Here is a 26,989-nt window from a genome sequence, read left to right on the forward strand (position 1 = left end):
CGGTTGATAAACAAAAGTGCACAAATTTATTATCCGATTATAACAAGCCTGCTTGCAAACGTGAAGAGAAAGGGTTTGTACGGTAGTTATTCTCATCTTATATAAAGTAGCAGTATTCTGTCAGTGTGAATATATCAGCAGCCCGTTCAAAAACGCAAAACTTCGGATTCGTTATAAGTACTTTTAACCCGTCATGAAATTCTCCGTATATAAAACGTGTAATACACAAGAACAGAGTTTAAACACGTCATAGCTTATTAGACGAATAATTACTGCCGAAAAATACAAGTTACTTATTAAAATCAGAAAGGAGACTGGCCAACTAATTTTGATAGTTTGGTGTTATATTTGGTGATGCATTATCCCCCTCCATCGTACGACGGAGGGGCGCATAGTGGGACAAATCAAACTTCAGTGAGGAAGGACCTGAAGTAGGCACTCAAGCAAGCTCTCCGGGGTCGGCGATTGACAGACGGCTGTCAATGGAAGGTGAAGGGCTTCAATATTCGCTGCGGTAGTGGGTCCGATTGCAATGATCTAGAGATAAAGTCCCATTGAAGGTGAAAAGATGAAAACACAATTATGATACAATGTTTTACGCAAACCTCTCCCCTAAAAATCGAAGTAAATAACTGGTTTTATTGTTTAGACTTGTTTCGCGTGCAATTAACTTCCAACGGCATAACCAGATTAGTGAATCGAGATGATGATATATCCATCCGAATTGTACGGATGAAACAAATAATCTAATACCACTAAAGTACGACTAACCCGTAGGGCGGAATTTGGTTCCGAAAGGAATTTAGACAAAATAGGCCGTGCCAGTTCGACACCTGATGGACTGAAGAACACCAGGTACTGCGAACGGTTTTCTCCCTTCTACCGATTACACAACAAATTAGGAAATAAACTTAGGTTAAAATCGTAAAGGTTAACAAAGAGCACCTTACCTTCAACAATGAAGAGAGCTGAGTCTCGAAATCTGGGTTCGGAGCAGAACTGTACAGGACGACTTCTTCCACTAATAAGCCTACAGAAATTTGCGATAAAAAGCAACCTACCGGCTTCACGCAATCTATTTGGCAAAACAGGACTATGTCTTGCTCCAGTAAGTAAGAGAATCGGTTTCTTTGAGACTTCTTCAGCATAATTATCAAGTATAAATTTCGCCAAATTTTTGGCATTGCCAGTATGAGAACCTGTTGTTTTGAAACCCAACTTGCTAGCTGAAAGAAATGAATTCCTTGCAGCCTTTATAGGAAGGAAATGAAAATAAGAACCTCTACTAAAAATGAATGATATGTTTCTATGCACTCTAGGAATCCATTTACCATGCGTTTCTAAAATCCGAGGATCAAGCAAAAGACAGATTGCTTAGAAAACATCCCAAAAACTGCAAAATAGATACCTGCAGAAGAAGTAGCGGGTCCAACAGTAAAGCACAAGTCCTCAGGAAGACCTTTGGGGAGGGATGTAAGAAAAGAAATCAGAAAATACCGATCAAGTTTGTGGAAGCGTATGAGTGAACAGCTTGTTGACTGCAGAAAACAACACAACTATAAGACGATCTCCACTTGTAAAGTTGTTCAAAGAGACACCCGCGTATAGAAAATGATACTGTTTTAATAAGTTCTACGGAAATTTCACAAGACTTTAAGAACTGAAACGAATGATGAAGGAAACGGTTAGCGAACATTTACGTATGGGTCAGCTTCACGAGAATACGCGTCTTCACTGGTAGATTTAAGTAGAATAACTTCCATGCGACAACTCTAACAATACAAAGCATGAAATGCAAATGAGAAAACGCACAATGCAGCAGTTCTTGGACAATTCTATTGGTATTCAGCTCCATGTTACTAGGTCATAAAAGGTGAACGAAACACAAGTACTAAGAATTATAACAAGGATACTAATTTACACGAATTGTGCGACATAGGAAAACGTCTTTTACCCGACGCACAGCGAAAAAGGCGGTATAAACAGAAGTCAGGTGACATTTGAGTTACTAGGGTGGCTTCAAAAAACAAATACTCAGCTACCTGAGAAACAAATGAAGAGTCAATGACTAGGTTACTTACTAAACGTCTTTAATAAGTTCAAACAATAACCCCGGGTCTCATCTGATAGCACGCAATCGGTAACAAGAGAAATAGAGTGCAACCCCCTTCTGTGAAAAATGCAAAACACAAGTGCGCTATAATACACACCAGCAGCGATGCAATCCAACTAATTGCCAGACAGGATGTCGATTATATTACTCCCTATAAAGCTTCGATATTTACCCCAGCGGTTGCAAACCCCCAGCCCTTTACTTGAATAATTACTCATGGTCTTTGTATGTGCTGCTGCATTACTAAATTTCGGTGCAAATTTCGGATGAATTTGATATGTGCCGTAAAATTGCCATAAAAATGTACGTTCATTAAAATTCCGCTCAACTTTAACTGCAAATAACACTGTATTAATTAGACTAAAGTTATGTCATTTGTTATACACGATTAAATATTTATTAGCTCTTTAATGTTGTAAAGGATTCTTCTACATGTATTTGCACCCATATTTTGCATAAAAGGGCCAAATAATATCCACGTGAAAAAAACAGGAACGATGCGCATTTTTACAAGTTGCCAGCATATTTAATGCTTAATAGCCGTTAAACAAATAGCTAAACGAAATGTCGAAATACTGTGGCCTGCATCTATTTCAGGTATTGCTCGATACCGTTGAGACGAACTAGGAAAGGCATGTGAATGAAGCAATTAACGATGCGACCACTTCGGTCTTCCTGGATTGTACTGTAGCGTCCCGAGACTCCCTGAAGACGAAAGAAGACACAATACTCGGGCAGGATATATATATATATTCAGCACGGAGAAGGTGTCTGGGCTATTGGCATGGCCCAAAGGGCCAGCCCGCCCAGCGAGGTACAAGGGGGCTAATTCAAAGTACAAATGTGGCGCCTCACCAGAACCGAGGGATAAACCACTATCGTATTACAGTACTTCCGTTCCGACCATGGCGTAGAATCCCAGCTCTGCACGTTCCTCTACACTGCTTGGGTTCAGTACGAATTCACCGAAGACTCGGGGTGCTGCACAGAAGATGAAGTACTTCTGACAATTGAAAACCTTTCGAACGTTGGTGACTTCAACTATTTCCTGTCGAGCCCAAATTACCATGTTGTTTTTTCTGTTGAATTCATTGCTTAACAGAGGCACTAGCATCTGGTTCTTTAATGGCATCCCGCGGGATGGCATTCGAATAATAAAACCCCAAGGTAAACAACATGTTTGAATGCGTAGACCAGGTGGACGCAAAGCCGAATCTCACTACAGTCGCGATCGCGGTTACTAGCTTTAACGAAGCCAAGTTTAGCTTATTGATCTCACAAATAAACTCCATGTATTTGCCAATTTGGTGAGGCGCCCCAATTTGCGATAAGCAATATACAATTACTCTGAACTTTTGTTAATTTACTGAACTTCAAACCGTCAATATGAAATAGAAAGGTTGTTAACACCATGAGCAGCATGTACATGATACCATCGCCAAATCATAATAAGGAACTCAAAGAATAGGTACAGTACCGTGCGACGAGGATGTGTGAATTCTTTGCAAGAAGCGACAGAGAAAATATGTGCCTTTCTTGGTTCAATGTGCAATTCATGGGGAAAACGAAGAGCAAAGTGTGGGCACCAAATTCATATTGAGGCGCTGCGCGTCAGCTGATGGGAATTGAGGGGGTCGGGTGAATGAAAGGCGGTAGGTGAAATGCACTTTCTCTTCCGCTCTTCTTTACAAAATGAACTTGAGTCAGGACTTAGAAACATCCGACACTGCTGATGCAGTGGCTCGCGCAGCGTTGCTGTGCAATGGTGGCGATCGCATCCACCAGGAATTCTGGATTGTGACCGCGTCGACCACTGCGCTCAGGTGCTTTGTGGAGGTGATCTCACTAAACTGTTTCGCCCCACTGTTGTACCTAAACACAAAAAAATCAGCAAACATTCAGGTCGTGGGTCATTTATGTCACATTTAATCAACCGCGGTGCTGTCACGTTTTAGCACTGGTCGGTTAAATGAAGCATTCAATCAACTCGTCATTTTTGTTCGTATTTAGCGTTCCAGTGCTGTTCAAACGCTACCATTTTTCATCAGACTGATTATGAAGTAGCTAAGATGCAATGTAGCGTTTGTAGTTAGCAATGCTATCAATTGCTAGCGGTCAAAAGAAGAAGGTAGATGTGAATTTAATCGGTACTACTGTGAGAGAGCTTATTCATTTTGCAGAGAATAGGCTTACTTGAAAAACTTATCACACATATTATGAGTAATTTTCCGGGGGCCGTTGCCGCAGATGAATTTGAGTTCCTCTGTTTCAAAATCAAAGGCGTATAGAGCACGGTATTGGCATCTGCTATCTCGGAAAAGAACGATGAAATGCGATCCATCCACAGCAGCGAGCTCCTAGCAAACAAAGAGCCCATGATTAACAGAGCTGCGCACTGCCAAGATTGATCCACATCACCCGAGCTTTTGGCCCATAAGCTTGTGGTAGTCAAGGTAATGTAAGCTGTCAATAGCAGCAGGATCGGCTAACGCTCGTAGCGTTTCCATGCGCACGACTCAGTGCAATGTATGCAAGGGCTACATACATCGACAGTCCGTAATTCTGGCTTAGATTTTTTAATCTCACTGTAAGAGTTGATTTGTTCGTAATCGAAAGATCATAGCCCCGAAGTTTGCAGAAGAAGCAAACTTTACTGGATCAAAGCTAGTTGCAAACAATAGGATAAAGTGCAAGCGTTTTATCCAACTCAAAAATACGCCTAGTGAACATTCGAGGTTGCTTAAAATGCATTCATTGTGCTTTGGTTTTTTAATATTTAAATACAGTCACATCTGTCTTGCCAACTAGAAACCGCGATTGACAAAAATTAGAACTCAAATTTCTTACAGATTCATAGTCCATTTTAAATTAATTGACAAAAGCTTCATCACAATAGTAACAATAGGAGTGGGTCTTACAGAGTGCCTTAATAAGCTGAATAAATGTGAAAAATGGGATGGATTCGGCTTACCTGCAATGCCAACTTCTTTGCAGGTTCATTCACGGTTCCAGCAAGGCAGCAGTGTGAAATTGCGTTTACAATCACCTGCCGATTCGACTTTGACTTTGGCTTTACGTAGAGACGTGGTTGTGATTGGATTCCAGCTATTGGAAAACCTGGCCCGCTGTAGGTACTTCCTTCGCCGTTCTCCAGTCGATGAAGAGCTAATAAATTTCGAAAAGTCTATAAGGCAGCTCAAAGATGTTATTGTCAGAAAAAAAACAAGCTACTACTTTGTATTCACGAAAACATTTACCATATCAGTTGTTACTGCAGCTAAGACTCTAGCAGGGAAATTAAGTTTATTCTCAAAATTTCCCCTATAAAGCAATCTCAAGGATCACATGAGCAGATCCATACTGCTCACACCATACCATGTGATAAAGTAGTTTTTTCCAGTAAATTTTGATTATGAACATGGAGTAAGATCAAATTTGCGTGGGAGATATCTCAGGTAACAGGGGATCACATTAATGAACTGGAAGCTATAACAATAAGTAAATGAAAGTGAGGCTAATTAAACAAATTAACATGCATGCAAAGAGCTTATGGTACTAATCTTTAATAATATTTCAAGTGGTAGAAGGACCGCAAGTAAATACTCTTTGAGATATTATCAAACCAATAATAATTTGAAAAGCCGACATGCATGTGAGCCTTACAAGAGAGACTGGGTCCATTGCTAAGTTGATTGATGGACCGTCGTGATGCAGATCTTTGACGTCCAACGGATGTAGCATTCTCTCTATCATTGGTTGAAGTCACGCGTCCAGCAGTAGTGGATCGGTTCCCGCTGCTCGATGTGACCGAACTGCGAACATTCAATTGGCAGAGTGAAGCCGATCGCGAGTTCCGACCGCTACCACTAACGCGGGCAGCGCCAGCAGATGTCTTTCGTCGTGCAGCGGTAGCGGTAGCAGAGGTGTCTCGGAGTAGTGCCGAGGTCGGGCAGGTGGGTTTCGGGGGAATAGCTGAATCCACTGATCCACCTTCGCCGTTACTGGCTGTCCCGTTGTCATTCGTTGTATGCACAGGAAAGCCTGAATTTTCGGGCTGAATAAAAGCAAATCGGACCTCTTATTTATATTTTCATAAATGATTACAAATGCTTAACTAGATAATTCTAAACAAATTTTATGGTATCAGCTACAAGTAAAAGCGTAACACCATAGTGAATATCCATTTAACACATACCAGGCAAAAGAACCGTGCAAAGTTGGCGAGATCATGCCGCCTTTCAACTACAGTTTAATCATTACCAACGGCAGCCAAACTACTTTCTGCACTTTATCTGCTAATTACGCCAAAGTTTGTTCAATAGAACAAGGATTTTACCTCTATATCTGTGGAAAAGACATCATCTGTAGGGAGAATAGAGACGTTTCTCGCCATTTCGGATAATTCCGACAGGAACTGTGACTCCTGATCAGCCATGCGGGCGCGCAAGGCGCTTTCAGTCAGTCTAGAGCGATCGGCCGCTCTGCGAGCCTCAAGACGCTCTCGTGCTCGTTGGAGACGCTGTCATTCATTAAAAACTAGTTTAATTATTAAAAATGATAAACAATCTTTGCCTTAATAAATTCTTTAACTTAGTACCCTCAGCTTCACTACTAAATAATATCTCGTTAATAAATCTGCAAAAACATTACTTAGTAAAATTATCTAAGAAACACCTTAGCATTGTCAGTATAAAGTAACGATATATTTGAGTAAGAAAGGCAACAATTTCCCTCACTGAACCTGTTAAGCCAAACACCATGAGCAAATGGCAAATTCGCCACAAATCCATTCCCATTATCGTGACAAGCAACGAGGCCTTGTCCTTTGGAAACTCATGGTTATGTAACATGTCAGATAACTGTGGAAAATAGACAAAGGAGGAACAAACCTCCGAGGTGGGATTTTCAAAGGTAATAAAGAGCTTTTCAGCAGGTTTGATGACTTCGGGCTCTGGAGATGGAGATTCGATTGCAGCCTCGATGTGATCATCCGTTGCTCTTGACTCGGGAGGTGATATCGGTTCCAACGGTTTAATCTCTGGGGTCTATAAGTTATTATAATTAACGGAATATCTGAGAAATCTATGTTTATTCGATGCCATAGGAGTATTCATGTCGTGTCAATCATACTTAATGACAACGCAATCTCCTCACGGTATGTGATGTAGTGGATTAGTCGTTAATTTTACCCCATAGCGATGAAAGTTTAATAAGCATTTTTGCAAGCCGGATTGAACGCTACTTGTACAGCAATAGCTAGGATAAATTCATACAAAAAGACAAATATTAGTGTGCTGGTTCTCCACCAAAGCGATTGACAAGTACCGAGATCAAATTAACAAGATATAATGTATGAACGATATTATTCTTTAAACAAACTTTTATCCCGGTTCCATTATTTAAAGTTATTATTTTGAAGACATTTTGTGGAATTTACAAGCCCTGAGAGACTGTTCGGAGGAGGTTCTGATCCCCTTAAATGCGCCTGGTACGGCATCATGTGACACCAACAAAAAGTACCTTTTAGTCACTCAGATGAGTAAAAGGAAGTTTGCATAGGCATATGGGAATTTTGCATAAAATATATGCTACAATATATCTCAAAACTATAAAATTGCATCAGCAAAGACATATCGTTGACGGAGTCAAGAATAATACATTAATGAAAACATAGATTTCGCTCTGTATTGAAACCTTTTTGGTACCGCATTCAAACTGTAAATCCTCTTTTGGAAACAAATGACCTTCTTAAGGATTCTAAGACAAATCTTCTGAAACGAATGATTCCGTATTCTTCGAGAGGAAACAAGGCAAAAAAAACTACGGCATAGCAATACATTTCATGGAGGTGCAGCAGGGTCAGAACCTTACAGAAAGGGAGATTTTCTCAAGTGGATGCTTTTCACTGGTCATATGGTCGGGAGAATCGGCATCCACGTGATCGTCGCCGTTGTTCCGCACGTCGCACTGGGAGGGATACCGCAGGGGGGTCCTCGTGCTCCACATGGCGCGGGTGCTGCTGGAGGGTGTGACAGCCGGATGCAGGTGGGAGGAGTGGGCAGATCCAACTGGTGGGACAGACCTCGTCGGATCGGTGTCGCGGAGGTCAGTGCACAGGGAGAGTTGCTGTGCAGTGAGACGTTCAATGTCAGAGCGAAGTGTAGTCACTGAGCGCGCGAGCTCCGCTATCACAAGAGCGTCTAGACCGGTTCCCGCCGACTTCCCCAGGTGATTTAACTCTAAGCGATGCGGTCGAGGAGGGAGGGCAGAAGTGCACACGGGGTAGCTAAATTCCTCGCCAGAGTCGAGAGCTCCCAGTTGGCATTGGCGTAGATGCTGGCTCGAAGGAGTCCTTCTTCGACTAAATATTAGCAGGATGGAAGGAAAACAACGATTGTCTCATGCACTGGTATCAGGTGTTCTACTGGAGTCGCTCTAAATCTTATACTGATATTTTGGAAAATAGCATTACATTTCACTTTTCAAGTCTGTAGCAGCTTTAAAAAATGCCACCCCGACTCACCACCTGTGGTACTTTAATAATTATTTTTAGTGAAACAAATAATGTCCTTTGCTAGGGTTTACCATTTTTAATGAGGGATATGGTTAAAAACAATAGTATCTATCTGTGAAAACAAAACACTATTAAAAGAGCTGTCTTATCGCAAAACATCATTACCAACGCATACGTCCCTTTATAACCGCTGCTAAAAGCAGGCCATTCAACAGTAAAATCGCTTGGCAAATGTATGAAATTGCATGACCAATGCTAGTGAGACTCGGAAAAATGAAAGCTCAGCATTAAGCAACACGAGATTCTCACGTCTTTAACCTGCATTTGAAATACAATGGACGCGAGAACTCGACGGCGGAAGAGAGAAGGCGACTACTCCAAAATATGGAATACTCAAGGCTGAAATTGATCATTGAGGAAGCGTATGAGATAATCCGCAACATACATTGCTAAAAAAATTACCACAATTAACCTAACCGAAAATATGGAAACCTAATTATTCATTTTGAAAATTGCAGAATAAACTGCAAATAATGTTGCAAGAAGTTCGACAAAAAGTTCGCAGAACCATTTTTTTGTCTTAAAATGGAATAAACTAATGTCAACATTCAAGCAATCATAGCGCATTCAGGAGTATGGATAGGTCATAGGATGGTATAGATAGTCAAATAACCCTAAAAAAACATGCAAAGTAACGTAGGAAATATTTTCGTTGGATAATTAATTAAATCAATTGGATATTGAGAATGTTTAATTTTATTCTGTAGCGATCCGAAAATTATAACTAGAAGGCTAGAGGCAAGTACAAACGTGCCTTACTCCAAAAGCCTGTGCGCATTAATGAATGAGCCAGGTGAGGCACCCACCAGTAAAATTGACGCCCTATCGTCTACAGCTAAGCAAAGGCGATTTCTCATTCAAGGACCTTCTCACGATCAACCACCTCACCGAAAGTAGGCGTGCGAAGCCAGGAGGTTTCCAAACGTTTGAATTCATTTTAAAATCTTCCACGCTAGCAAGGTATTCCAATTATTGGGTGCATACGCGGATCATCAATTCCACTCAGACGTCAAAGGTAAATATGAAAGGGCAATTCACTCCAACTTGTCAATGCTTAGGGGTTTGCCACTTTCTAAGTCCAAAAATATAAACATTCAAAACCGAATGTACTATTTGCTCCCCTTTATTGTATTCAATCAACCACTTTAAAATAATCAGATTGGCATTTTATTTTCCATTGTTGGAATCGGTGAATGAACGTGACTTCAAATGTTGGGTCCATCAAAACACGGACATTTGCGTAAGCTTTTGAAATGGAATTTAGAGAATTAGTGATGATGGTCCAAAATTTTCCAAAATACATGTGTATCTCAATCTGCACACATAGGAGAGGACCCATTCTCCACTCGGACACTGACGATTAAGTAAACAAACATATCTAAGATTTAAAATTAAATTTAGTGCTTCTAAATCAGATCCAAAAATACAAACTACATTAAGTGTACTTATAGTGCAGAATTAGTATCAAAAAATGCATTGAAAAAACCTCCTTATACTTAGTTACTCTACTCCAGTATAATTGGACCAGGCCGTCTAAAACATTCAAAGGAAAGCTACTGAAAACAAAATGAAGACAATCATACTGTGTGAAGAACTTAGCCATAGAGAGAGACAGTGGCCTTTAAGTCGACGTTAAAAGGGAAATCAAATTTTTCAGATGCACTAGGTCCTGGACTAAGCTTGAAACACTGGAAAGATCTTAATGCAACTACAAAGGAGATAAATATGGTTGCTTCTATCATTTCTGTTTTTGTTGTACTTATCAAATGAAACGGGGGAGCAGAATCGGTGGATTTATGCTTCTAACAGAAAAAGAATCAAATCAGCGCTTGCACCTTCTAATTAATCACATAGCATAAAATAATATTCTGTGAAAGTGCCACTGATTAAATGAATATCGAAATAATCTGACCACAAGCTAGATGTTATGGTCCCTTAAAAGGGGGCGAAAAATATCATTGCCTGATTTTCCTTACGCGTAAACTAAATGCAACGGCAGGAAATGGAATTAAAAAACAGACTGCGTTTATCTTATGGATGCACCATACGAAGGAAAAATCGAAAGCACAGAAACAGTTCTGATGTATGCCTAGGTGGCTGGAACACGGCTCTGCATTGTCCCGTCTGTGAATGCCCATGTGCATGTAGCCATGCTTACTACCCCGTGATGGGACTAAGATCTAAAACAGGTTTCGCTCAAATCGTTCTACGAGTTGTTACTTTCCCGTGGTTTGGCATGACGTGACATCATTTCACGCATTGCAGTGAGATTATGTGACCAATCATCCATGCGTGAATTCTGACTAAGGCTTCACACGCGTGACAACCATCCACGGGTGCGCGCCGAGCTTGAAGAGTGTAGGCCGGCCTTCGCCTGTCTGCCTGCCTGCCAACCCGTCCGCTTGCCCGCCTGCTTACGCGGGGAAAGTGCCACCTCATTGGTGCACAGGGCGCAGCAATGCGAACGTCGATGATGCCGCGGACTGCATTACCAACGGCACTCCTCACGTGCTTACGCCTCCACACCAGAAATCATGCGCGCTCCCACAGCCAGCAAAAAGCACTAAGATCACATTAAATGCGGTTTTGTAGCAGATTTGATAATTCAAACATTTTTGCTGGATAAATGACTAGCTCAGGGATTTTAAAGTTTACTCAATGTTAGTAGCTGACAAGCATCTGCGACATTGCGATTTCAAAGTTTTGGGAATTGGAAAATGCAAACTATCTTCAAAAATCACAAAGCTCTGAAAGTGCGATCAGCGCAATTGCTACTGAGCGAAAACCTCAAATAGAAAAAATTAGAAATTTCGGTCCTAAACCGTCTATATCAGGCCGTGCTAAATGAATCAAGAGATGGATTAAACGGTAAATCAGAAGTGGGAAAGAGGATGTGGTTAGGGTAACTCTTCTGGCCTTTAAGTACCTGTTAGTTATAACTAAAAAAATAATCTGCGACACATTCAAAAAAAAGCCTAACATAACTAACCCCAAATGCGTATTCCAGTAAATTTCTGAAGCAGTTTCATTGACGAGGATACCATCATTCTCTTTGCGATCTTCAGGAGAGAATTCTCTACCACGTCGATAATTATTCCCAGAGCAGCAATATTGTCTCACACCACGTGGAGGTTTGGGTACTCGCCGTCTGGGCATGGTTCCATAAAGTTCCTCATAGTCGACATTCTCTTCCAAAGTACCATCATCTACGTTTGCTTCCATCCGCCCTCTGTGTCTGCGTCGAGGCATGGAACTGTAGTAGTCTTGGGCGTTGCAGTGCGAGCACTGGAAGCAGCAACTCTCGGGGCGATAGTGGATTCGGGCAGATTGTACAGGCTGCTCATAATTGAGGCGGTGGTAGTGTCGACGACGTGAGACCGAGCGATGCTCCTCGGGATCAATTTCTTCATTCGGCGATGAGGGTGAGGAGGTGGAGCAAGAGCTGCGTCGACGATTCATCCGAGGAGTCGGGATTTCTTCTGACTGAGGACTTTTTACAGGAGAAGAGCAGTGAATGGGGGATTCTCGGGTTGCCTTAAAGGAATGAATGGAAGTATAGATTTTTAACTAAGTGTTTGAATTATGCAGGCAATATAAGATTTTCCATAAGGTCAGTAATACCACACTTTTATCGCACTTTTTCTCGTTCATACTGCCTACGAGTACGTTAACTGAGACGGAACTCACATAGTCTAAGGTTATGGCCTACATTGATCAGGATTACCGGTATGTCAGTTACTGCATATTCTGAAACATCTAGCGAGATTCCTTTCTAAAATGCCCTTAGACAAAATGTGGTCTTAAGTGTCAAGTGGAAAGCTATGGCAGAATTAGCCTCTCTTCCCGATATCACAAAAATCAGTAGTGCATAAAATGCAAAAGTTGTAATGCAAATAGAAAAAGAACAGAGGACTGGCTTTTTGGAACGTCTTGATGGTAGGAAGTAAAATCTAAACAGACGTAATTAGCTCAGGACTTTATCACGCAACTTTCCCACCACCAGATCATCTACTACACTAGTAGATAAACGACTAATAAACGTTTCGTGCTCTCATTAAGTATTTTGAAACTACGTCAATTGAGTGAATAAAAGGTGAGAATTTGAAATGATTCGTAAATCTTACCCCATTAGACGACATTTCAGCTTGATCGGGCACGCAACTGGATGAAAAGTCTTCCATATCAGTGGTTTCTACATCCGGCACCGAAGAACTTGAATAATTTTGCTCAGATTTTTCCTTCACCACGCACTCCCCTTCTGCTTCTTCCTCGGCAGAATCTTTAGGAGGCAGATCACTTTGACTCACTGTGAAGTCGTCGTTATACTTTTGTGAGTTTCCGCTTTCTTCCTCTTCAGCAAGAGATGGGCCTTCGTAGTTAGCACCTTGGCGACGACGCTTCTGTAAGGTAATGCACATACACCACGCACATACACACACACGTGTGCACATGATTTAATCACATGCCACCTTCAGCCGGGAGCCAATCACATTTGGCTCCATGTCTGAGAGCATATGCTAAAACATGAGTAGGATCCGGTTTATTCGCGAGCATCCGAATATGTAAGTATTCGTTATAATCAATTTTAAAAGGTAGGAAATATACCCAGTGGCATCTATTTTGGGGAGACAGCGTTTCTGACTCAAACAACATGCGTCCACCTGATGCTTGATGATTAATCTGAAGCTGAACCACCAAAACACCTCATTTGTTCATTAGATTTACTAGAGCTAGAATTCCGGCGTTTGAAAATGTAAAAGTGGCTCTGAAAGCACCAAAAGAGGAGTAATATATCGATTCATTTAAACTCTATATCAGTATGAACAATATGCCAGGCAAAAAATTGGACTTTAAAAAGTAGACAGGAACGGAGAGAAGGATCATACCTGAGAAGAATGAAGGAGGGCCAAAAAAGCGGCTTGATTACGATGGGCGGCAACCTTGTCACCCTGCCGGAGCGCTCGCTGCCGGTTGGCCTCGATGGTGCGACGTTGCTGGTCCAACGAGAGCCGCAGCGCCGCCGAGCCCTTACCAGTCTCCGTCGGCGTTGCCGCCACCGAATGACTTCGCTTCTCCTCACCCTGTCGAGCCCTCTCCGTCCAACTTGTTTGAGTTAAAAGACACACGTGTAATCATTCACCGATTACCAATGGGAGCTTTATAACAGCAATGATTCTACTTAATCTTTTAGTTCTCCAAAGTATAACGCTCAACAAATGTCATACGTTTCCGACGCAACCTTACTGAGTATGACACTTAAGACGAAAAACGATGTCCCTTTCGCATCACATGGAATGTGATTCACACGTATCGGTATTCGTTAAAGCCTGCATTGAATGGGATTTTCAGCAAAATACATCGCTTAATCAAACCTCGTTTCTGTGTAGTTGACTTAATTGCGAATGTCCACACAGGTCCCCAGCGTCTTCTTTGAGCTTCTCAGGTACAAAATTGGGGGTGAAATTACTTTAGCTAAAAAATAGTGTTGGTGCTAAAAACATCCAAAATGAAAGAATGCAAATGTCAATCTCCGGATTCCTCGTGCCTCACATTGCATTAGTGAATTTCAAGAATATCAAGCTTGAACAAACAAATCACCACTATTTACCATTCAGAAGCGTCATACAAATATTGAACAGCCACAGTACTGCTACGAATAAATGTTTTCATTCTTGAACTGCGCAGAAATAATTAGGCATATTCCTTATCAAAACTAACATTTGCTCAAGTAGCCTTCGTTTAGAACTATGTACGATAGTTTGAGATTATTACAGATACCACTTTCTAAGTTTACTTTGGCATAGAAAGATTCGTGGTAGTCATTAGCCTTATTCAAGTGTTCTCAGTGGTCTCAGAGATTGCTTACATGGCTGACGATATCACTTAGCAATAAATATAAAATATTCTTTAAAATCTAGTTAGATCGTGCTGCTCCGAGCTCAAAGAAACGGAAAAGATCATATTACTATCAGTTTTGACCAATCTTTATAAAGTGGAAAAAAATTATCATAGCCTAGTTGCTTACATACATTTGTAGAGACACCTCCACCTTAGGACAGCTAAGATTAGCAGTTGAAATTCTCACAAATAAAAAGAAGCGTCCACCAAAAGTCAGTTTACCTACTTTCCCAAGTGGTTTTTAGGTAATTTTACAGCCCTAACAATTTTAGGATATTGTTTTAGGATTTCCATGATAAACACTCAGTTGCAAGGTAAAGCGATTGAAGAGGAAGATGAAAGGTTTTCAAAAAATACTGTCTTGGCAACATAGTGGATCAAAGTACTTTTCAAATAAACCAGTTTCGCTGATATTCCGAGAACCTAACTAGAATAATTCACAAGACGATTCTGTGAAGGCAGCAGTAATAAATTGAATAATGAAAAAGAAGTTTGTGCAATCAGCGCATGTCAAAGTTCAAATAGATAGGAGTTCAAAATATGGGATTTAGTTAGTTGAATTGTTTAAACTAAAAATTTACTTTGTTTTTCCTGCACGCTTACAGTTCCGAGATGTCGCCACGCTTTTCTGTGAAGTAAGGAGTTGGGTGGCGGATGCGGTCATCTGAGTTAGCAACGTCAGCGTGGTTTCTTCTGCTGTGGAAGAATGAATGATGCAGATACGGAGATACTTTGAAATAAACGAACTTCTTTTTTGGCATTTTAGAGAGCTTTTACAAAATTGCATCAGTGGGATTGCGAATTGCCATGGGAGCATAAAAAATGAGCTCCATTAATAACCTTAGCGAGTGCGATAGATGAAACATCCAAAAGCAAAGAATTAACTCGTATCGTTAAAATTATTAGTCTGAAGCGAGAACGAGTTTACTTATAAAACTTCAATGAAATACAAACGTAGGCAACGTGTCCTTTGCACTAAGTTTTTGGACTAATTAAGATAATAGAAACGCATTGGAAAATAAATCTATTCTGGAATGAAGTCGTTTCCAGGTTTGCTCGTAGTTTTTCGCCAGTTAATGCAAATTTAAATGCGTGATTAATTCAGCATTGTGATAAGTGGAAGAAATATTCATTTTTAGACATCCTTTGACCACCGCATTTGTTGAAAAGACTAGAACCCACAAGCGCATAAAATGACCAATTGGTGTTATTGACAAGGAACAACGCTTTAATGTAATCTTTAAAAGGACATAATATTTCTAAAGCATATTATTAAGTCATTCTTATGATTGCGTCAAGGTAGCCATTAAGGTGGGTTTTAACGGATATCCAAAATCACCCTCCAAAAGTGACTGGCATACCTGTTTCAAGAGTGTTGGAACCGGGAGAATCATCAATTCGGGGTGAATTCTAAAATGAAGACGTCGCTTATCTGATTAAATTCGCTTGATTGAATTAATCGAGAAATGCGTACATCATACATACATACATGCAGACGGGAAGTCGTTTAGCAGTAATTTTGTCTAAGTTATCTGTACTCTTACAGCAACTATGTTATGCATTGCCTACAGTCGGGTGAATATTTAAATTTCTTCCCACAAATTCCCATATTTTTCGCACGCGGGCAATTTACACATATACATCGTATTGACTCGGGAATTTAACTCTGCTATTCAACGTTGAAAAACAGAAAAATTTTAACTTTAGAAATCATTAAAAACGCAAAAGAAATAAACTAATCCTCATAAAATATTTATTTAAGTGCGTAGTCTCACCATTTTGAATGCAACGCAGGCGGGGGACCGACGAAGGGAAGCAGTGAAAACAGCCTTGCCACTCTTGTTCAAAAAGAATGCATTCATGTTTGTACTTCCTGCGTTTGTTCGCTTCAGGGGAGGAGAGAGATTGGGAAATACTTTGATTTTCTGTGCATCACTGGAGCCGATGCCGTCGCCGCTGGGTGAGTCGACAACGGCTAAGGCTGCGGTACAGGCCAGCTCACTTAGAAGAACGTCCTCCTGTTGTTGCTTTTCGGTCGACTTGCTGCCCTCGGATGTGTCAGAGGTTGTGCTGCTGACCAACTGCTCCACCGTATTGAGATCAACGAGTGCAGCTGGAATATTGTCTGGGTTCGCTGGTCGCGCTTTCTTTGCGAAGCCACCAGATGAACGGACAAGAATCTGTAGAGCAACTAAATAACGAATCAATCGTTTTAAATATGAATTAGAACCAGAATGAGCACTGAATCATCCGGGAAAGTGGAGTAACTTGTAATTAATAAATGCCATTACTTTTTATTGCAATGCAATTTCTGATTAGCGTAGTTCTTGAAAAAACTTGTGAATACAAATAATTTCCGGGGGAAGCTTCAGTGCTCTAAACAATATGGGAGGCGGACAAATATAAAAACCCGTAAAGACCATTCCCGTAGATAGTGAAAGACTAGAATTATGATTTACCACCCACACGAAACCAACCTCATAGGTGCCATTGAAAGCGACAAATGGAACTTACTAATCGGGTAGGTATAACTATAAAGTAGGAATTTTATTGTTTTAATTAAAAAGAAAGGGTTGGGACTACTTATTCGAATTTCCTCCTCTATGGGTACTCTGATGCAAGGACTTAAGGAGCCGCGCATGAAGCACATTGACAAGTTTAATTCACCTGACAACTTGATCAAATAAGGACTGCATCAACCGCTGTTAAGGCGATAATCCAAAAAAAGATGTTATCAATGTCATTGACAATAATAAACAAACTCCAATTTTCCATAATATCGCCGTACACCATCATTCTATCTTCAAAGCATCGGAGGACAATATGCTTTAGACATCATGCTTAGGACTGTGACAAAATACTTCTAAGGCGGTTGAGGTGAAGTCAAATGTAAAGTTATATAATAAATCCTTACTGCTGTTTTTTAGAGCAGTCTCACTGGGCGACGGAACCTCTTGAGAAGTGGGATGAGAGTTAATGCGCTCAAGCTGACCTAGTGCAGGTCTTGACCATTTAGACCCCGTAAACCAATGGAAGAGGGCCGCACTCGAACAGAGGGCTGATAAATCAGAGAAAACCACGCCCGTACTACCAACAAAGTGCGGCAAAGCGCAGAGGGCAGCAGTGATCAGGCTGATGTGAGGCGGATCTGGTTTGCCACCACTCCCCTTCAACGGCGAAAATGTTTGCAGTTCATGATCGTAGCAAAAAAAAAACCAAATTTCGCCAAAAAAGGGTTAACTACTTTGCTGAAAATGGAGCGAATAAAAAAAACTACCTTGAAAAGGTTGACTGTTTGAAATAAGATGCTACCTTTTTCTCCTCTAAAATGCCTCCGAGGGTGGCAAAGAGGCGCGGTGCATTCAACTGGTCGTCCTCTAGCATTGGATCCCCTTTCATTGGTTCATTCGTCGCGGACATTGCAGCTAATTGCGCATCCAGGCAAGGAGCTATGAATGTTTGAGAGGAGCCAATCACAGGATGAAGCTGTCGCTTGCAAGATCAGGGTAAATGTGTGGATTACGCATCCCACCGCACCACGGGGCTTAGCGCTCTACGTTCTAATCCGTGCGCTTGTGCAACAAATTCACGGAAAGTGATTTTAAGGCATCCAATTTACCGACCATATTATGTAATATAGGCATCTACCATAGTTCGGTTTGGCAATGAAATACGAATGAGTTAAGTGACCTCTCGATTGACATGCAATAACTAAGGCAACGATCCACTTTAATGTAAAACACCTCGACTACCATTGCAAACAGAGGCAGTGGGAGTCGAAGATGCAGGATTGAATTTTAGTGTAAGGTGGGAACTACTGTTAAGTTAATAAGTACCTGTATCTAACAACGGCCTGGAACGCGTCGGCACCACTTTTCCGATGTTGGAGCGATAGTAGTATGCTGCACACGAGAGCAACGATATGAAGCCAAGCCCTCGAATAAGCACTCCATGGTCGATCCCCCTGACCTTTTGAGGACAACCAAGGGGATCGTGTGGGGTACATTTGCAGTGAATGAAAGTTGGTCATTTACTTTTTAGTGAATTCTTAAAAAGTAATGCTCATAATATATCACATAAATTAAAAATCAAATGCAAGAGAAGGAAAGATGACATTGACTGTCCAAGTGGTGAATTCAATTGTACGACCAATTTGTGCGTAAAAAAGGCGTTCCCAATTTAGTCAGAGACACATCGTGTCACTTTTCAGAATTCAGATTCATGATCCCATTTTTTTCTGTTTCAGGATAATATAGGGTGATAAATAAGAGATTTATTGCAAGAAATATACCCCATCAAATATATTTAGTTGTATAATATGAATTAGTGATCAAATAAAGAATGAAATGTAACTTTTCTCAGCGTCAGAGTTGAATTTACACATTCCTACAACATCGCTTAGCACAATAAAGATGAATAAGTAGATAAATTGATGATGACTGATAGGTGGGTGGGTAGATAGATAGAAGGAGGGATAGACAGGTAGAGGTATATGGACGATGAGAGTTAATGAAATTCAATTGTAATTACTTTCTGAGTTCTATCAAACGCAAATGAACTATCACATATCCGCGATTGCAAGCTCTTTGGCCATTGTGGGTGTCCATTTACTAAATTAGGGATAAATAAAGGCGCTCGGATGAGTTCATTGGGTGCTGATGGGTGAACTGAGGAGAAATGAGAGGAACCTCATCATTACAAAGACTTTACGCCTCATATGGGTAGAGGAGAAGGAAATTGGGGCTTTGATTGACGTCTTTAAACCGGAGACGTTTATTTGAGCAAGATGACAGCAAAACAGACGTTTAAACTTTAGTTCGACACATTTCATAGCGAGAAAAAGTGTATTATATGGGTCATCTATCTTACTGGGAGGAATAAGATACAGACCAAGCCAGTAAAATAAACTTATCAAAGTGATAAACGTTAGTAAGTATTGAGACGTGTGATGCTAAATAGCTTGAAATGCATTTAAATAATAAAGCGCAAAGAATTACACACAATATTTAAGGTCTGAGTTATTTACGATGCAAGTGCACCAAGTTTTGATGACAAAATTTTAAACTGATGTGAATAAACGAGTGTTAGTTAAAACTCCGGCGATATCAAGCGGTAGAGGGATCAATCACGAAAGGCAACTAAGTAGGCAGAAAATTGTAGAGTTCGCTTGATATTCGGTATCGAAATACACCGGCTTAGTATGCACTGCAATGTACAACTTTTGCCCAGTATTTATCTTTGTTTTAATAAAAGTGAATTCAATACATTGCCTAGTTTGAGGAACCGTTTTGACAGATCCATACATAGAGTTCAAATCCACTGAGATGCAAGAGCTATTTAGCTATTTTGCATTGAAAGTATTTTCAGATAAACTCGTTTAAAACGAAAGAGATGATCAAATCATTATACCTGTCTATTCTGCAGCAACTCCGGTATCACAATCCATGCAACTGATAGTAACCATAAGTGGATGTGATGACTGTATAGTTCCACTATCTCAGCTGAGCATGACTCGATGGGCTGGGAACTGGACAAATCAACGACGTTTTTCAACTGTGGATGCATCTCAATGAGACGTCTGAAAGTGATGCAAGTATTAAATTAGGAAGGGAATGGGTATGAGCATGAATACAGCTTTGGCTTACCGTATCTCTCCCTCCAAACTCACAGGAGCAGCCAACTTCGTAATGCTCAGCCTCATTAAGCATTCAATAAGGGCTACATGTGTCGCCTGAAAGGGGAATGCAGGGTGGGTTTAAGATTCCCAATTACTTCGGATTACAACGAGTACATCAATTTGATGTCAATGGACCAGAAAATGGGGCGTAGTGGAAACAGAAAAAAAAAACAAGATAAACAACTCATTTGCATGCTTCACAGAGCTAGAGATTCCCCCAAAAACCAGAAATTGATTGTGAATCTGCATATATGGTATTCTGCACAATCAACGAAAAAATTAAACCACTTTTAAAACTAGTTCAAATTTGTTTAAAGTCAAATGTCATTGAGTAAATTTCCCTCAAAACGCGCGATTTTAGGGGCCAAGTAGTATCAAAAACTACACCTTACAATGATAGAATGAGCGTGAATATGGTTATGTGCATTGTTGTTTGCACAGCAACAGTCGCTTAAAAAAGGGAAGCTCTACTCCAAACGAAATGGTATACTCATTTAAATGAAATGAGTCAGTAACCTAAGTTGGAAAATTCCCTATTTAAATGTAAAAAGTGCAGCTCGATGTAAGTACATGCCACCTCAGATTTGTCCATCACATGGAATGTTTCCTATTGGGAATACCGTCAACTTCGAATGAACTTAAGATACAACAAAATAGAAAGTCGCGGCCATTGAAATTAGGGGAAGTTGAAAAAAAGACGGGGGATTCACATTGTTCCATATTGAGATAAAGTATCCCAGTACCATTAAAGACTATGCACAGTTCAGGCTTGCTATATGCAAGATTCAGTCGCCGCAAAAATAAGGACCATAGATTTCGTGAAAATTTGCATATGCACTACTATCAACCGTGGATGTGGAGTGGCACGTTGTAGGAATGAACCACTAAAGAGGAGCTCAGGCTGCGTTTGCCTAGGTGGAAGCACCTAGATAAGATTTAATAACAAAAACACATACTTAAATTTATGAAAGGAATAAACAACATTGAATAGTCGAGAAAGACGATAAATTGGATGATAATATAGGTGAACGCAAATGGAGTCAGGAGAATAAACATGCCTGGTATTAGTTTTGACTAGTAGCCGATAGCCACTGTAGTAACTCGGCTGTTATTGTATTCGTCAGTTACAGTGGTGCTCGTTCCTCAGTACACGTCCCCCCTTTTGAAGGTAAACAGGTGATGGATTAGTTTTTGTGTTTACTTAAATGTAATGAGGCCTTTAAAACCACAAACTACTGAAAAAACGGATGAAAAAAATTTCTTTTAGGTGACTTTTGCCATTTACTAGCCGAATTCCTTAAAAGTTCGGACACAATATTAAATGCCAAAAACCCTCCAACCAAAAATAGGAAGCAGATGACTGGAGTAATTGAAAGAATCCATTTAATGTAGAGCATTTGATTCAGTTTTTAGGCATGTGAACGGACCCTTTAAGGCGAACTCATTAAACACTTAGAGGGGGAATAGCCAACTGCTATAGTATACCAAAAAGCATTTAAGTGGCACTGATATGAACTACGAATGCGAATGGGTCCTAGTGATGCCCTAACGGTGTTTCATGAATGCCATTCTAAAATACGATAGGTTATAGAACAAACAGAAGACTCTCGGCTAAAGTGCTACCGAGCATCAGTTGCAATTCAAAAGGAGGAACTTTGGAGTCTATTGGGATGCAAGGATCCACTTTCCACTGTTAATGAAAAGTTGGGGTAGAAGCGACACACAAAAGAGGGCTCAGATACGAAGGCATGTTCCCATACATTATACTTATGACATCGAGCATTTGGTGCATTTCGAACTAATATTCCCCGATTAATGTGAGAACCTCAGTGAATTGCTTCATTGCCTTCATTTCAATTTCATTTATTTAAGAATAATTTATGTCGTAGCTTGTGATTTATGACCTGCTTGGTTTGTGTTAATTTTCTCAATCAGAGGTAGAAATAAAAATGAGTAATCCTTTCCGACCATTTTATTGGGACTCGACTAATTCTCAGACAGGAAGGAATGAAGCTATCTCGTATAATTTGGCATTTCCTAAATACTGAAGTGATCCAATCTACCACATGAACTAAGAGACACCGCCTCTTGTGCCTTAATCGAACGAAAAATGTCGAAGGGAGAATTCATGAAAACAAAGGAAATGAATAGATGTCCTATGTGAAGTGAGTAAACCTATGTATGAAATTGCGGGATGAAAAGGAATAGCATATCACCCTTAATACTATAATTGTTGTTTTTTGGCGAAAAATAAAAGAAATATTACGAAGATGCGCGTACCAATTGTGAAAAGCATGCACAGTAGTCCTAGAGCGCCGTCTACGTGACGAGGGATAGCTAGCAAAGAGATCGGTTCAGTTCACTAAAACAGTACTTTTTTTGAGAAGAAAATATTATCTCTGGAATCATGACATTCAACCGTACTGGTTGAGGAGTTCATTTTATTCTTTAACAAACTAAAGGTTCCCAAAAAATGCTGAAGTAGGAAGTTTACGCGTTAGCTAGAATGCCAATCCATCCGATTAGTCACTCGGTGTGTTCCAGTAGTGATCGCAACAGAGGTATATGCATTAGGTGAAACTGACGTCTGCCAACGTTATTTCTCGGCTATCTGACTTCCAGCAGCCTCTTTTCTAAGCCACCTGGCGCAGAGATTTAACGAATCTGGAACCAAATTCTAACTTAATTTGCTAAACGCTTAAGGAATATGGGAAAGTGTAGTTGTACCTAAAGCATAAATGATTGATTGCCAAAGGGTTGCCATTTGTTTCATGGGCCATGGGTTCACCATCGAATGTGAGTTTTTTGTTCGAAGATTCAGGAAAAATTTAGCAATGGACACACTCAAGCTATTCTCACAAAACTTTTATCAACAATGCATATAAAAAAGTACTGAAACCATTTACTAATTCACTCTTAAATCAGTTTTAAGGAGGAAAGTTTACCTACTGTTTTTTGAAAAGTGGGCAAAGTTAATGCGAATTGTACAAAATAGCAGATAAGCATGACTATGCCAGAGTAAAAGCAGTAGAAAAGTGACAAGATTAAAGCTTTCTCTCGGGTGCGGAAACCACCGACGATGGCATTGACTCATTTTACGGCGAAGAGTAGAAAGCTGTGCGTGCGAACGCTTGATTCAGATGGAATCGCACTTGTTAGAAATAATAACAACCAAGCACAAAACAAAGCATAAGTGTTTGTTATCCAAATAAACTAAAACAAATTTGAATCAGGCGGTAAGATTTGCGATTTCCTTTATTGAATTCTAGAAAGCGTGAATTTGTCAATTCAATGAAGGGATACATCTTCAAATGTAAAAAGTTCCATAGAAGACATTCTATGCCTAAAAACGGAAATTTCAGAAGGATACCCTTTCAAATGAGCGCATTAAGTTGTGGGAACACATGACTTCGGTAATAAATTCGCTCAGCGTTTCACAGAAAGCGGGATTCCGGCTTTCGAATCTATCAGTAGCGAGATTGTGTGTGCAATGTAATTGAAGTTCAGACGCATTTTCATGCACCTATCTTATCATATGGGTAGGAATCCCAAATCAAGATATATCATAATCTAAAATAGTCAAATTCTTCATCGATTCCAAGTGGTAGATCAGCTATATTGAAAATTTAACACAGAAAATCGTTCCTTAAGGCGGATTATTATTGATACGGTGACAACAAAAGTCGTTATTTATGCGGAGATATGCATTTCCTTTGGATTTTCTGAGTATAGGGATAGCATAAAGGGGACAATCATACAGGAAGGTTAGTTTGGACGACCGTATCTGCGCAAGCGCGCGACCAAGTGAACACACGCGCGCACCGCTGCCACGCGGGTTATTGATCAACGCCTATTGCGCCAAGTCAGGCATCTTAGCTGGCGCATTCAGTGAAAGCGCCTAGGGTCGCTATAGTGATTTGCCTTGTGGTCGATCAGCATGTGCCCCCCAGGTTCGACTCCATTTAGCATATTTCCATTAACACTAGCAATATTTACCGTTTCACGCAGTGTAGATACTGAAATATTACTTAGCGCCTTCGATTAGGACCGATAGCTTCAAACCTTTTAACCATGTATAAGGCACAAAGGGGCGTTTGAGGGGCTGCAGTATGACTGATTCAATGGGCACGTCATAACTAAAAAGATCATTCGCAAGCATAACTAGCAGTAACATCAACAAAACCTGGCATATACATACCCAAGTACATAAAACTAACCACAAGATCTGAAGGGAAATACCATGTAGATGCTTCACAGATAATTTCATTTTAGCATGGCTATGCATGATGGAGCCAGAATAATTGAACCACTAAATTCTCACCGTCAATATTGGCCGAGCTACTTGATGAGTGCTTCCTAAATAATACCCATGCACTATACCGAATGCTCTTTAGTTAAATGGGGATGCATCTGAATTCTTAAGCCATATTGTGGAGGCCATATTTTTCAATTATGAAATGTAAGAACAAGGGAAATTAGGTGAAACTACCAAAGATGGCACTAACGCTTCTAAAAACAAAGAAAAGTCACTACATTTGTCAATTTAAATTCTTAAACTTACCTGACAAAATTCATTTTTGTTCGCAGCCTCCTCCAGTGTACCACACAATCTCTTAACATCTGGCAAACAACCGACATTATTAACCCGTAGTTGTTCATAGATCGCCGTAAAAGCTGGGACGTTAGCATTAGATGTCAATAAGCATGTAAAATTTGAAATAAATTACAGTATAGCCAACAACCTTGGCTAAGTATACCAGGAAAATACAATGTGTGCATGACCAGGCTACAGGATACATTACTCCGCCTAGTAAGCTCATTTCAATAGTCTTAAAAATCAAAAACAAAAAAACAAAATTTCTCTCTCAGTCAAGCCATTAAGAAATACTCAAATGCATAAAACTGCTACCAGTATACAAATCTTGAAAAATGCAAAACGTACACCGCCACGCAGTCCTTTCTGAGTGAAATATATTCGAGAGTGCAGCAGCATACAATTGACAGCTGATGAGACTCGTTTTAAGCTGGGGTTTGAGGCAATTCTATGACGTGTCATGATTAACAAGATGACACTAACAGATCCTCTATCAAACAGGTATTTACAAACCGACGATGCATTTATAGGAACAGCGCAGCCAACAATCCAACATAATGCAGGCAAATCAGATAATTTTGAAGGATCCATGACCACTTGTAAGCAAAGACCACCAACCCCCAACGTGACTGGGGCGTCCGAAATAGGCGGTGCACAGTGCAACCTCAAATAAATCCTAAATTTAAAAATTAAAAGCAGATCAAAGTGAAACAGCATTCCGCCTCCAAAAAAATATGAATTTACGACTTGTATCCTATTTTTAATAGAAATTGCACAAAGAAATGTCGGTGTACTAAAGAGCTGTTTACAAAAGTTTAAAAATTTGTAATTAATTTGTTATTATTTTTAAGGTCTTTTTACTGCACTGAACTAAATTGAATTCACAGCACAGTGTTTTGCCATTTTGCTTAACTGCAGAGGCTACTGAGTCTGTGCAGGTAGGCCGCTTGCTGTGCAGCTTCGCCCTTGGACCAAGCTTGTAATCTTTCAGCTCTTCTGTGTGTTATTAATACACGTTCCTTTCAATAAAAGTCTCATTGTGGCATCTGGCAAAGCCCAGGTTGCCACAACATATGGACACCGAATGATACCAAATACTGTGTAATACGTTGGGTAACTCCCTGTTTTGGTGAAGAGCCGCTTTGAAATTTGGCATTGTGCTACGCCGGTTGGCAGGCCTTCGGGCCGCGCCGGTAGCCCTATAACATTCTGTATGCTAATGTTTATGCTCTATCCTAGTGTTATGTCTTCCTTCGTCTTCAGGAAGGTCTCGGGTCCCGTTGAATACCTACAACTGTTGCGAGGCTTCTCACGTATTTGCATACTTATAGACAATGCAGATGTATAAACTTAATCAGTTCGAACATACACCTACTCGACCCCATCGTTTAGGCAACAAGGGTTTGTGTTTGATGGGTCCGTGTTTAATTAGGCAAGTATGTCTCTCTCTTTGTGGCTGCACTTCCGCTGTGTGGCACGGCCTTTGATGCAGGCTTGTAATTCCCCAATCCTCTTGTGCGTTATTAATGCTATGGATTTATTATTTCTCTCTTCCACGTATGATTTTAATACCCCTGGAGAGAAAAGGCCGAGTGGAGGAGGACATCTCTTATTCGGGAAGCACTTGGACTTGCTCCTTGTAATAGATCAGTAAGTACTCCTGCTGCAAATTTTCCGATCCACTTTTTCCAAGCATACACCAATTAGGTGCTGGAGAAAAGACTGACAATGTAGATGACATTCTTTGGTAACTTGTAAAGACTGAGAAAGCTGTTCTGTGTTGCGTTGCTGTGCAGGGGCTCATTCTGATTTATTACTAGTAGGCTAAATAACCGTAATATTTTTGACTGTAAACCTTCCAGTCAAGGCTATCCCAAATGGTAGAAATTTCAAAAGACCCTCATGTTCAAGGTTTTTTCGATATTCGAAAATTTTGCTGAAATTCATTGTGTGATTGGAAGCATAATCATATTGATGATGTTTTCTAAGCAAAGAAGTGCCATTGTATTAAGTGCCTTACGTTCGGTGGAATCTTTGTTTTTGAATGGAATGTAGTGGCAGATTTGAGATGGGACTTTTTTAAACACACGTGGTCAATCAGGCGGTAATTATTAGTTTCAGAAAAATGCACAC

The 26,989-nt window shown here is 40.3% G+C and overlaps 1 protein-coding gene across 1 annotated transcript; it reads right to left on the reverse strand. All coding sequences in view use genetic code 11, as the record gives it.

Annotated features, from left to right (window-relative positions):
* Positions 1-411: 411 nt before the first annotated feature.
* Positions 412-25,412, reverse strand: EGR_02988 (Calmodulin-regulated spectrin-associated protein 1-B; the record flags this gene model as incomplete). Its single annotated transcript, XM_024492237.1, has 30 exons — positions 412-537; positions 772-879; positions 951-1,030; positions 1,062-1,226; positions 1,409-1,459; positions 1,498-1,660; positions 1,701-1,770; positions 2,078-2,229; positions 3,006-3,207; positions 3,824-3,985; positions 4,307-4,470; positions 5,085-5,278; positions 5,777-6,167; positions 6,450-6,632; positions 7,003-7,158; positions 7,985-8,474; positions 8,937-9,026; positions 11,677-12,221; positions 12,812-13,087; positions 13,574-13,790; positions 15,167-15,278; positions 15,947-15,995; positions 16,361-16,776; positions 17,500-17,752; positions 17,898-18,034; positions 18,422-18,554; positions 19,995-20,163; positions 20,231-20,316; positions 24,824-24,936; positions 25,370-25,412. 30 exons carry the CDS (start codon positions 25,410-25,412, stop codon positions 412-414), a joined length of 5,496 nt encoding a protein of 1,831 aa, XP_024353432.1.
* Positions 25,413-26,989: the final 1,577 nt, after the last annotated feature.

The sequence above is a fragment of the Echinococcus granulosus genome (assembly GCF_000524195.1).
Source record: "Echinococcus granulosus chromosome Unknown EG_S00014, whole genome shotgun sequence".
In the NCBI taxonomy this organism is placed as follows: Eukaryota; Metazoa; Platyhelminthes; class Cestoda; order Cyclophyllidea; family Taeniidae; genus Echinococcus; species Echinococcus granulosus.